Source organism: Mus caroli, chromosome 15 (genome assembly GCF_900094665.2).
Source record: "Mus caroli chromosome 15, CAROLI_EIJ_v1.1, whole genome shotgun sequence".
NCBI classification, from domain to species: domain Eukaryota; kingdom Metazoa; phylum Chordata; class Mammalia; order Rodentia; family Muridae; genus Mus; species Mus caroli.
Window position 1 is genome coordinate 8,709,170 of NC_034584.1, and position 12,782 is coordinate 8,721,951.

The 12,782-nt window shown below is 45.3% G+C and overlaps 1 protein-coding gene across 2 annotated transcripts in view; it reads left to right on the top strand.

Moving 5' to 3' along the window:
• Positions 1 to 12,782, top strand: part of Mtmr12 (myotubularin related protein 12) — a 67,563-nt gene that overhangs the window by 44,246 nt on the left and 10,535 nt on the right. For both annotated transcript variants that reach the window (XM_029469717.1, XM_021184161.2), the window contains 5 exons: positions 2,392 to 2,467; positions 8,251 to 8,357; positions 9,005 to 9,129; positions 10,200 to 10,278; positions 12,030 to 12,100. In XM_029469717.1, the coding sequence (XP_029325577.1) occupies positions 2,392 to 2,467; positions 8,251 to 8,357; positions 9,005 to 9,129; positions 10,200 to 10,278; positions 12,030 to 12,100 (458 nt within the window). The remainder of the gene's footprint in view (positions 1 to 2,391; positions 2,468 to 8,250; positions 8,358 to 9,004; positions 9,130 to 10,199; positions 10,279 to 12,029; positions 12,101 to 12,782) is intronic.

The window sequence follows — 12,782 nt, forward strand, 5'->3', positions numbered from 1 at the left end:
TGTGTAGCCCTGGCTGTCCTGGAACTCACTTTGTAGACCAGGCTGACCTCGAACTCAGAAATCCGCCTGCCTCTGCCTCCCGAGTGCTGGGATTAAGGGCGTGCGCCACCACGCCCGGCTTTTGATGGATTTTTTAAGTGTAGACTCTCACACTTTTTCTTTTTCTTGAAGAAATCAAGCTCTTTGCTAATTGTTTCCCACAGTGGAGTTTGGCCACACCCCCTGGTGGTTCTTCACGTGTAGGTTCACCTTCTGTGAATTGATGAATGGCTCAGTCATTGTGTTCTGATCTCTGACTTAAAGATCCATCTTCCCATGGGGCTGGGGCTGGGTCAGTGGATAAGACTACTTTCTGCGCTTGCAGAAGACCGGGATTTGGTTGTCAGCACCCACGTTTGGCTCACAACTCTAGATACCGTAGAGTGTGTCTATAGCTCTACAACCAGGGAATCCAACACCCTCTTCTGGTTTTTGAAGTCACTTGCATGGACATGGTGCACAGACATACTCTCAGGTACACACTCATACACATAAATTCTTTTTTTTTTTTTTTTTTTAAGTTTGTCCTATCGAGGACTCTGACAGATTGGCGTCAAGTATGCAGTGTATATGCAAACACCATCTGATTACTTTCCATTACAGCAAAGCCGCACAGGTGCCTTCGGTCTCAGGAGGCTTATGACGAAGAGCCAATGTACCCGTGTAGTTTTGGTTCCTGCAACTTTGAAAAATTAGCTTTCTCGTGTTCTTCTGTTTAGCAGGCATATTCTTGTAAAGATGTTTCTCCTGAAGATAGCAAAATCATAGTGCATAACTAAATTTTCAAACCTTATTTTTAATGATGGTTCTTAAATGCTTTGACCTCCCTTGTAACCCACCACCCAGAGGGAGGGGAAAAGAAAAGATACAGGCGGGGGTTGACCTCTTTAGAAAGTTTCTTTGGAGCAACTCCCGTCTATGTTGTCTGAAAATCGGCAGTTCACAGGTTAGCAGGCAGCAGCAGCTCTATCCACTCACAAATACTTCAAACAGTACACCAGCAGTCTGGTTCAGTAGAGTCAGGTTAGCAACAGTGGTGACAAGACCTAGCAGAGACAGCCAGGCCTCAGCCAGTCAGCAGGAGGGACCCAGAGGGATGCCAGGAGTTCTCCGCTGTGTCTCTCTCAGGGAAATGAAAATCAGTGAAGACTTGAGACCCACAAGCGTTGTACAGCTAGCTGTACCAGCAAGTCAAGTTCTGTCTCTATTGCTCTGTTGAGTCCATTTATATCCTCCAAGCATCACGTGTCCTCTACAAGTCTTTCCTCAGCCCAGGTCTTGTCTCAGCATGTGCATCCAATCAGCCAGAGTCCTCAGAGTCCCCACAAACTGAGCTCAACTATGCAATGTAAGATGGACCAATACATGTGTGTTGTTAGCAGAGGATCCATCACATGTCCTTTCATGTATTTGCTTTAGCAGAACATTCTCTCTTCTGTGTCTGCTTCAGCGAAACATTCCTTCATGTGTTTCCCCCAGTAAAACACCATCCAGACGACTTTGCAAAGAACCCATAAGTTTCCACTTCAGTAGTGTAACTCAGAAAGAGCCTCAGTCAGTGTGGTGCCTTAGTTTCCCTTTTTCTTTATCTGTGAAATGATCACACTACAGTCTTGACAGTGACGTTGGATTAAATGAATTGTTGGTGTACTGGATTGGGGAAGTCTGCCGTGGAAGCAGGCTAGGACTGGGTCTTTCCTGTTGTTGTGGTGGTTTTGTGTTGTTTTGAGACAGGATTTTCCTAGGTAGCCCAGTCTGTCTTGGAAATCATTTTGTAGACCAGATTGGCCTTGAATTCACAGGGAGAGTCTCCTAAGAGCTGGAATTAAAGTCATGCCGCCATGCCTGTCTCAGAGTATGTGATAAAATGAATAGCAGTCATGGTTACCAATTTTCACATTCGATTTGTGTAATTAGAAGCAACAGAGGTGTTTGTGTTGTTACTCTTTGATGAGATTTTGGACTTTATATATTTTTAGATATCACATTTTCTAGTCTCCCTCCTTTTCAGTGTTAAAGGTCAAATCTAGAGTCTTGTAGGGGCTAGGGGCTCTGCTGCAGAGCCATACCCACTCCCCCATCTTCCTCATTTGTAGAAGAGGACACCGACCCAGAAGGGCAGAGCAACTTAGCTCCCTCGCCAGCAGAGTCAGGGCTGTGCAAATCATAGGCAGATTCCTAGCCTGTCTGATCACAGTGCTTGTCTGTCAGCAGTCAGCAGCCCAGGGCTAGCAGTTCACCTGAGCTGGGTCTCACAGAAGTGTGGTCCTTTGTGTAACACTGTTTTCCTTTTGGGAGTGTTTACAGATTTTGTGAAGCGTGTCTGAAAGCTGATGTATGTCTTGCTTCTAGGTTGCCAGCATACTTCGTCGTCCCCACTCCCCTTCTGGAAGACGATGTGAGGCGTTTTCAGGGCCATGGTATACCAGTAAGTACATCTGGAAACCCCGGCAGAGGAGACACAGTGCTCTCAGCCCATCCTAGCATTGATCCTTAGGGCCCTTGGCTTAGTGCTCCAGAGTTTGTCTGCAGTGTAAGAGGAATCCAAAATACCACAGGGACTCCCTAGGCTGCCTCCTAAACGTGAGGCTCCCTGGAGCAAGTCTGAAGCCATCCCAAATGCTCTTGAAGTTTTAGCAGACACGCTGAGACACTTTAGGAGGAGAATCGGCCCACCTGCTTTACACTTAATCATTTTGTGCCTGAGCTGATACTACTCATAGTGGACTTTAAGATTACTTTTGGCCAGCTCTGTTCATCTTGATCTGGGCATTGCTGAGGCTTCTCTTATAAAACAGCATGAAGCACAGAATAGAAGGGGATGAAAGCCATGTTTAATGTCACTGACCTAATAAAGCACAACTAGATGGCACCCGACTTTTAATTGTTGACAGAGTTCCACAGCCTGTGGGAATGTGGTCAGGAATCAGAATCATAAGCACGTGACGTACACAAGGCTGCTGTGCCAGAAGAGTCTGGAATGTGAGCTGAGATGGTGAAACACCATCACATTCCCAGAGCCCACGGAGGGCAGGCTGGGCAGGGAGTGAATATCCCTGCCTGGCCCAGAAGGGCAGCGCTTCAGCACCAGCCTGTAGCACTGTTGACTGAATAGTGCTAGATGGCTGGATTTTTTTAGAGGAAGCAGAGATGCAGATTGCTATGTGAGTTTTCCTGATCTCCAACTAGATGTGGTTAAATTAGAGAATTTGAAAAAAGTTCTTGGGGTGTAGCTGGATCACATTGCACCCTGATTGACAGCTGAGGTTTCCATACTTACCTTTACATTCTTGAAAATTCCCATCGTTGTGAAAGAGTTTTGTTTATGTGGCTTGTGTCATTTTAGAAATTCCAGTTAAAACTGGGTGTGATGGCTCATGCCTGTAATTCCAGCCCTGACTGAGCCAGGAGGATTGCCGTGATTTTGAAGGCAGCATGCATTCCCTAAGTTTTAGACCAGTGTAGACTACAGAGTGAGACCCTGTTATTATTTTTTTTTTGTCAAATTGAATTTTAATGAAAAAATGTACGAAGCATTTTATCATTAAGTAACATACGTTTATGGAAAATAACTATCTAAAACAGTCAAATGGGATAGCACTATTTTAGATTTTGGAAGTAGAAGACAGCTGGATTCTTTTATTCAGTCTGTTGTGGTATGCAGAAGACCAGTTAAAGAACACAGAGAAACTCCAGCTTCAGGCATGTGTATTTGGAAAGGAAGGCATAGGTAGGCTGGACTGAGCATTTTATTATTTGACAGTGCACCAGACATGGTCCATAACAGTTTCATAAAGGTGACCATAGTAAGGAATTTGAAAACACAAGGAGGGGCTGGCGAGATAGCTCAGCGGGTGAGAGCACTGAGTGCTCTTCCGAAGGTCCTGGCAACCACATGGTGGCTCATAACCACCCATGGTGAGTTCTGATGCCCTCTTCTGGTGTGTCTGAAGTCAACTACAGTGTACTTAAGTATAATAATAAATAAAATCTTTGGGACGGAGCAAGCAGGCACTGAGCGAGCGGGCCGACTAGAGCGAGCAGGGCTGACTGGAGCCAGCAGAGGTCCTAAAAATTCAATTTCCAGCAACTACATGAGGGCTCACAATGTACTCATATACATAAAATAAATAAATCTTTAAAAGAAAAAGAAAAGAAAACACAAGGAACCGTTCCTTTTTTGTTATTAAAATGCACCAGTCTGTCTTACACTTTGAATGGAATTTAAAGGATGCATTTTGTCCTGTTACACATTTGGAAATATTGGTTCATGGATTAGACATGTAGATCTGACCCTTCAGTAGTATCCTCTTACCAGAAGAGTCCATACAGGAAGCTGTTCATAATGTTACATTCTAGTTTTTCACATTTCTAAGTTTTTGCTTTAAAGCTTAATTTTCCCCCATTGACAACATTTTATAAATTGCTTTCTATAAAGTGATAAATTCAGTTTATTCACTTTGTAAATTTTTTTAGAAATATAATTTTTTCAGGACTTTGTACATGAACACTGTATTTACATCACTTTACTCTTCCCTCTCTCAACTCTGCCTTAATTATTATATAGTATAATAACTGTATGAGATATAATTGTTCCATGTGTATGCATATGTATATATACATGCACACATATACATGTATAAGTAGTGTGCATGCACACACACAGTATACTGAGTCCATTTGGTGTTGCTTATATGAACCCATATTGATGGCTGACCCTTTAGAATTAGATAACCATCCTTGGAGAGGTTGGTTTTCCCTTTCAACCTCCATTGATTGCACAGAATTCTTCATCTAGGCTTCTGAGCTTATGGAATCTACCCCATCCACATTGGCATGTCAGCGGGTACTCTCATTGTGCGAGTCATTTTTAGGCAGCTAACCATATTATTGAGGTTTCATGGGTGCAGCTTCCTGGTCCTGTCTTGAAGACGCTATTCCCCAGCAAGTGTCCTGATCCCCTAGTTCATAAATTTTTCTACTGTTGTAAATGTGTCAGTTAGGGTTGGGCACCCCAGTCACTTGCTGTCTGCATGTGTCCAGCTCTGGATCTCTTTAACAGTCACCATCTTCTGTAGAAAGAGCCTTCTTTGATGAAGGGTGAGAGCTACAGTTATCCATGGGCGCACACACAGATAAGTACTTAGGATACAAGCCCTATTAGATAGCAGTTGGTTACCCCAAGGTAAAGTGCCCGATGCTTCATTGGCACTATCTTCTGGGCTGGCTGTTATTGTTGTCTGTAGGCATCACAGCTAGAAGAACTGGTGGGTGCTTTTCTCCCATGGCAGCTTCCAATAGCCTTTCCTATCCTTCCAATACTAAAAAGAGCTCGTCTTCCAAAATCTAAACATGCACAATTTTTGTCAAAGGCACTCCCAGCTCACTGGGACAGATACTTTATGATAGTGATCAAGATTGCAAATTTGTTCATTTAAAAAAAGTCTTGGGCTGGTGAGATGGCTCAGTGGGTAAGAACACCCGACTGCTCTTCCAAAGGTCGGAAGTTCAAATCCCAGCAACCACATGGTGGCTCACAACCACCTGTAATGAGATCTGATGCCCTCTTCTGGTGCGGCTGAAGACAGCTACAGTGTACTTACATTAAATAAATAAACAAACAAATAAATAAAAAAAGTCTTACTTAGTGGGGATCAAGGACACAGATGGCACAGTGCACCATGTGCCTTGACTGGTGCTGAGCCATCAGTAGGTTCACCACGTACTGGTACTGTGCCTCCAGTGCACATCAGCACAGTGGAAATGTTGAGGTGTTGTGGGCACCCGCAAGGGCCTTGGGTCTCAGAACCATTGGAAAAGTACACTTGCTTGAAAGGAATGAAAATGAGCGCCTCCACCTTCATGGAGAAATATAGAAAAGAGGGTGTGGCATGTTCCGTGGGAAGAAACAGAAGAGGAGAGCTATCCACACACGTGGGAATAAGGCTCCTCCTTCACTGCTGCACATGGGAAATCTAGGTACAGCTTGTTCTCTCCAGGCCTTGGGGCTGAGACATAGGAAACTGTCTCCTAAGAAGTAGGGGAAGAGCCAGCCACATTTGCTAGGAGCTTTAGGAAGGCAGTGTTTGCTGTTTTAACATCCTTAGTGCGCATGGAGAGCAGTAAGATACCACACAGGATGGATTGGACACTGATGCAGCAGTCAGTCTCCTCCCCTCCCCTCTCTGCCTCGCTCGCTCTCTTTCCCTTTATTTGGTGCTGGCCTCCCATCCAGGGCCTCGCAGTGTGCATCAGGCTGCGGCTATGGCTTTTAACCGTCTTCTGACTTGTGCATTGACCACCAGGTGTCAGGTCATTCTCATCCTTGCATTTTTGCTAGGTTGCTTGTTTACATTTACTCTTTGAAATAAAGACTAGCAATTAGTTGTCCCTTTGTGCCTCATATGAGATGACACATTTTGATTATAAAGGTTATTACATATGTCCCAACTGAAAAATAAGAAAGGTCTGCCCCCTCCCCCACTTTTTGCCCCAAATAACTTAAAATGATTTTTTGGGTACTGTCATCCAGTCATGACTAGGAGTGTCCCTCATCTACATCCAAGTAAGTTACACCAGCTGGTAGGCGTGGCTACTTAGGTATTCAAGAAACTCCTGTCCTTTTGGCAGCAGACATAGAAGCCCGTGGTAGTTTCTGCATGTTGTTTTCTGTCACAGTGGAGGAGGGAGAGAGACACAAAGGACCCCTCAATTTTTCCAGTGTCTGAATACCGCTGCCTTGTATGACTTACAAGTTCAGGTTGGCCCTAGAAGGGGAGTTGCTCTTTGGGGGACAGATGCTAAATCAGTCCTCAGCGCTCACTCTCTAGTTGACATCACTTCCCATGTCAGTAGCAGCAGGCCACTCTCCTGAACACATAGTCCCTCATTCAGAGGTCTCCTGGATGCTGGGCAGTGATGTATTAGTGTCACTAGGCACCCAGTGTACCCAGTGTCAATTCCAGCATCTTCCCCTTGCGCCCCAAGACAGTTCTTTCTGATTCTCAGAGTCCTGGATTGCTCTGCTGTTCTCTAGCTCCTGTCCAGGCAGCTGCTCCCTTATCCAAGGTATGACTTGTTCATGGCAGGTGGTGCTGAATGGGGCCTAAGAAGGAAAACTGGCATTTCGTTCATTCATTCGTCATCGATTCATTCATTCTGTAATGTGTGTCTGACAGGTCAGAAGACTTTATACACTCAGTTCTTTCCTTCCATCATGTACATTCCAGGAATTGAACTCAGGTTGTCAGCCTTAGCTGCAAGCATCCTGCTGAGCCAGCTTTCTGACCACACCCCTCCAGTTTTTCTTCCTAACGTTACTTGAGCCAAGGTAGATGGTGTGGTCAGCAGAGCAAGGTCTAGACGGTTGGCCACTGCAGCACCTGTAGCAGGACACAGAAGCTGTGCTTGTGTGCCTAGCCAAGGCACCAAGGCTCACTACTTTCCCCGGGGTCATTTCCAAATAACAAAAGCAGTGTCCAGGAAAAACCATGCAGGCACCTCAGCCTGCCTTCAGTCACTCATCCTCCCCTCCCTTTGTTGTTCCTCCATGTCCATTGATCCCAGTGGCCCCTATGCTGGATCTTAGCTGTCAAAGAGCTGAGGTAGAATGGATTTTGGTCATCTTTATGCTGTCTCACAACCTCATCAGTGCCTTCCCCCTGTGAGTTTCATTCAGATTCTCTGTCAAATAGCTCACCTTCTTCCCGAAGCCCTCTCTGCTGGGAAGTGTGCTGCCCATTTGCCATGAGGTAGGGCGCAGCCTGCAGTCAGCCAGGAGCCACTGTTAGGGTAGAGAAAGTCCTTTGGTCTTTCTGAACTTGAGCTCCCAGCTGTGAATGGGGCTAATCTTCCAGCTCACCACCTGATGGGGCTGTAAGACCGTAGAGAGTTAGTTCATGCAGAACGCCTGTCAGGAAAGCTGCGCTGCACTGCCACGGTAGCTACTGTCCGTCCCTCTGGAAGCAGGGTAAACCATTACATCAACAGTGCTAAGGCCAAGCGAAGGTGCATGCTAGATTGTGAGCAAGCGAGTCTCACTGACTAGTCCCGTTTCCTTTCATTTCTAAGAGTAAATGTTTTTCATTGTCTCTAGCCAGTTTGTTTAGTGGTTATAAATGTCCCTGCTTGACCATAAATGCTAAACTCACCTGCCCCCTGTTGGGTTTTGAATAATCCATCCAATAAACATCTTTTCTTTCCTTTCTGTAGATCTGGTGTTGGTCCTGTCACAATGGAAGTGCCCTTTTGAAAATGTCAGCACTGCCCAAAGAGCAGGATGACGGTGCTTTGCAGGTTCAGAAGAGCTTCTTGGACGGGTCAGTATTTATTGTACATGTTGTTCTGCTTCCATTTAGCTCCTGTTCTGTAGGAAGCGTGTGGTGTGGTTTTCACTGGTGTGTCCATTCCGCTCACCTGGTGTCGTGCTCTGTGTTGGAGGAATGGGAGAGTAACACCCACTCTAATTCTCTTGCAGGGAGTGTGAGGAAGTGTGAGGCCGGGGTGGAGGAGTGGCGTGGTCTAGGCCACGGCTCAGGCACCCCATGGCAGTGTTGTATTATACAGAGTATATGTTTCAAAATTGTCTTGGAAGTTTTATTCATTTTTTTTTCTTTAGTATAGAATACAGTTTACTCAGGGCATGTGTATGAGTGTTTGCCTGTGTATGTGTCTGTGCCACTTGTGCCTCTTCCCTGTGATTGTGAGCTGCTGCCACCTCTCTAGCCCCTCCAAAACAAATAGGCTAACGTCACAGCACATAACGTAAAGCCACAACAGGAGCAGCTTCTGTAAGTAGATTGCTTTGACCCAAGCTGACCTCCGTTTCCATGTGTGCTGGCTCATGTGAGTGAGGATGAAATGAGCGGGTGGCTGCAGGGTGCGTCACACAGACTGTGACGCGTGGCCAGCAAGCTCTCAAGTTCACATATGCACTTCTAACCTCACGTTCCTTTTTGACACCCAGAATTTACAAGACTATCCACAGGCCGCCCTACGAGACGGTTAAAACCGAAGACTTATCAAGCAACTTCCTGTCCCTGCAGGAGATCCAGAGTGCATACTGTAAATTTAAGCAACTGTTTCTGATAGGTGAGCGAACACTGAGTGAAATCTCTGTCAAATGGATCTGCTGGTGAGCAGGGGCTCTGACAAGCAGTGTCAGGCTGGAGGTGGAGGTCCGGGGTCCCAGCCACACCCACACCGTGATGCTGCTTCTGTCTTGCTCCCCAGGGTTTCACTGTGGCCATCTTCCTCCCCCTCCTTTCCATATCATGCCAGTTCCCCTGTGGAGCATCCTAGCAGGTTTTGAACCATGGAGTGCCTGGAGCCACTGGCCTTCCTAATTATTTATATTGGGAATGACCAACTTTTTCCCCCACATTAGGAATGCTTTAATTTGTTTTAATCCTCCTTTGGCTTGTACAGTTTCTTAAAGTAGAAAGCAGTGTGGTTAATAAGAAATATAAGCCGGGCATGGCGGCGCATGCCTTTAACCCCAGCACTTGGGAGGCACAGGCAGAGGCAGGCGGATTTCTGAGTTCAAGGCCAGCCTGGTCTACAAAGTGAGTTTCAGGACAGCCAAGGCTACCCAGAGAAACCCTGTCTCTAAAAACAAAAAAAAAAAAAAAAAAAAAGAAAGAAAGAAAAAAGAAAAGAAAAGAAAAGAAAAGAAATGTAAAAACATTCCAGCCACTCCTAGCTATCCTAGAACTGGCTCTGTAGACCAGGCTAGCTTTGAACTCAGAGATTTCCCTGCCTCTTGAGCGCTGGGAGTAAAGGCGTGCACCCCCGCTCTGCTCACCTCTTGTCATTCTTAAACCACACGAGACACCTTTTCCTAACTGACTCCTTGGCACAGTCTTTACTATTTTAGGGCTTTTTCAGCGGATATTAAAGTATCATTGTGTAGACTAACTGCAGGCATCCTGAGAGCGATAACTGACCCAGAAAGCCGTTTTTACTTAAGGGAACTGGCATTCTAGACCTCTAACCAAAGCATGGGTTACACATGGTAGCTGGGTTAATTTTACTATATTACCCAGAACTGGAAGTCTACAGTTGTGTTTTATTTCATTTACCTGAGACCCTGCAGGTGTGGCCATGGGCAGTAACCTAAAGTCTCCTGTTTTGTTTGGTTTTTTTCTTTTTTCCTTTTTCAGATAACAGTTCGGAATTTTGGGACACAGACATAAAATGGTTTTCTCTCTTAGAAAGCAGCAGCTGGCTTGATATAATCAGGTATTTCAACCCATTGCTTTGCACATGAATTGTACAGTTATCTAATTCTGAGTTGTAGATACCTGGTATGTCGTGGTTAGTTATTCTGAGATCAAATGCTATGACAGAAGAGAAACCATTGGACTGAGTACGGGGTCTCCAATAGAGGAATTAGAGAAATGGCTGAAAGAGCTGAAGGGGTTTGCAGCCCCGTAGGAGGAATACCCCCAGAGGTCCCAGGGATTAAACCACCAACCAAAGAATACACATGGTAGGATTCATGGCTCCAGCCACATATGTAGCAGAGGATGTCCTAGTCAGTCATCAATGGGAGAAGAGGCCCTTGGTCCTGTGAAGATTCTATGCCCCAGTGTAGGAGAATGCCAGGACAGGGAAGCAGGAGTGAGTAAGTGGGTGGAGGGGACACCATCATAAAAGCAGGGAGAGGGGGGATAACATAGGGGAGATTTTCAGAGGGGAAACCAGGAAAGGGGATAACATTTGAAATGTAAATAAAGAAAATATCTAATAAAAAATTAATTAGCTGGGAGGTGGGAACATATGTTTTTTATCCCAGTTCTCAAGAGACTGAGTTTGAGGACAGCCCAGTCTACAGATGGAGTCCTAAGATAGCCAGGGCTACACAGAAAAACCTTGTCTCAAACAAACAAAAAGAAACCCAGCAGTTTGAAGTAGTGATGGATAGTAAGAAGATGGCTACATGAGACCTTTTCACACAGATTTTAAGAAAAGAAGAGGAAAAAGGTAGAGGGGAGACCATGAAGGGGAGGGTGTGGCTCTGAAATAACAATAGACAAGAGTTAGGGGAACAAAGTAAGGTACATTTTTCTCAAACTGAATCTAGATATCATTTTTCTTACCCTCTCACTGATCCACTCCCATGAGCATGGAAGAGTGACTGTTTGGGGCATGAAGGAGACCAGGAAAGATGGGAGAGGGTGGGAGGGTAGCGTGGAGGATGAATATGGACAAGAAACATTTCCATTATTTGGTATGCTAACTAAAATTCCAATACAAAAGAAAATGTAACTGGGAGCATCTTTACATTGATTTTATGACTCCCTTATGAAAACTTGCAGCTCTTGGTGGGTTTCATAAATATTTAATTGACAAAGAGTTTATACATTGAAGTTACATGTTTGTTGGTGGTGCTAGAGATAGGACCTAGTTCCACATGTGTGCACTGTGCCTGGACTACACCCCAGTGAGGAGCATGGTGTGGAAATCTGTTCACAAGGCTCTGTGTGATGGCACCACAGCCACAGCTCAGTGCTTCCTTGCATCTGTGCTATACCCTGATCTCCCCATTTCTACCACTGCCTGTCTGTCGGGAACCACCATTCCACTCTGCAGTGCAGCTCGGACTTGGACGTTTGTAGCTCTTGGTGTGCACTTATGCAGCATTTGCCTTTCTGCACCTGTCTTTTGTTCAAGTTCCTCCCATCTTGCTGCAGTGATAGAGCGCCCTTTTCTACTGCGGAATAATATCCCAACACACACATGTACACACAAAGTTGTTCTGTTGTCAGGGAACTCATAGATTGCTTCCATGTTTTGATGACTATGAGAACATTGCAGTGCATGTAAGAGTGTGGATATCTAAGATACTGCTTTTATCCCTTTGAATAAATTTGTGTGTGTGTGTGTGTGTGTACTAGTGTATATCCGTAATTCAAACTGCCTCTAAACGTCCTGCTCATAGCACCAAGCTCAGTAACTAATGCTCCTGTTCCCTTCTCTTCCATGTGTAGACGCTGCCTGAAGAAAGCAATTGAGATCACAGAATGCCTGGAAGCGCAGAACATGAACGTCCTCCTGTTGGGTAATAAGGTTTCCAACCCCATTCACCAGAGTCAGCTTTTGTGTATATAGTTTGCAGAGCGGATTGGTTTCCTTCACCTATAATCCTTTGCTCAGATCTCACTGGCGCAGTTTACATGGAACTCGGCAGACCTGCTCACAGCCCAAGAAGGAATTGTTCAGTGTCTTTACCCAACAGTCTTTGGGACACCCTTTTCCCTGGGGGACCTGTAGCTGTTTAGATGACTGTTCCTGTCTGTGTGCTGGCAGCTTGATGCAGTTGCCATAGAAAGGAAAGCAAATTGGAAGATATTGCTCTGCGTGGTTTCTAGACCACCCGGTACTAATGCCTTAGCCCTGAGTGCCCGTACTAAGCACCGTCCGTGTGCAGCACTCTGTGCTTTACCTTACACACTTGCACACTAATGGGAACATCACCTTAAGCATATTCTTACACAGACACGAGAAGACTACTATTTAAATTTCAAATAGCTAGTAAAAAGGAATGAGAACTCAGAGGCGGGAGAGCCCAGGACCAACTCTAGAGCTGTGCAATGTATGCAGTTTGGTTCTGATGGAAGTGAGATGTCCCCAGAGGTATGCCATTGCCTTCAAGATGGAACTGTCAAAGACTGACAGCGCTAGAGGACAGATAAAAACATCTGTCTCTTGGGCAGAGAAGATGAGTCCGCCAGTAGCTTTGG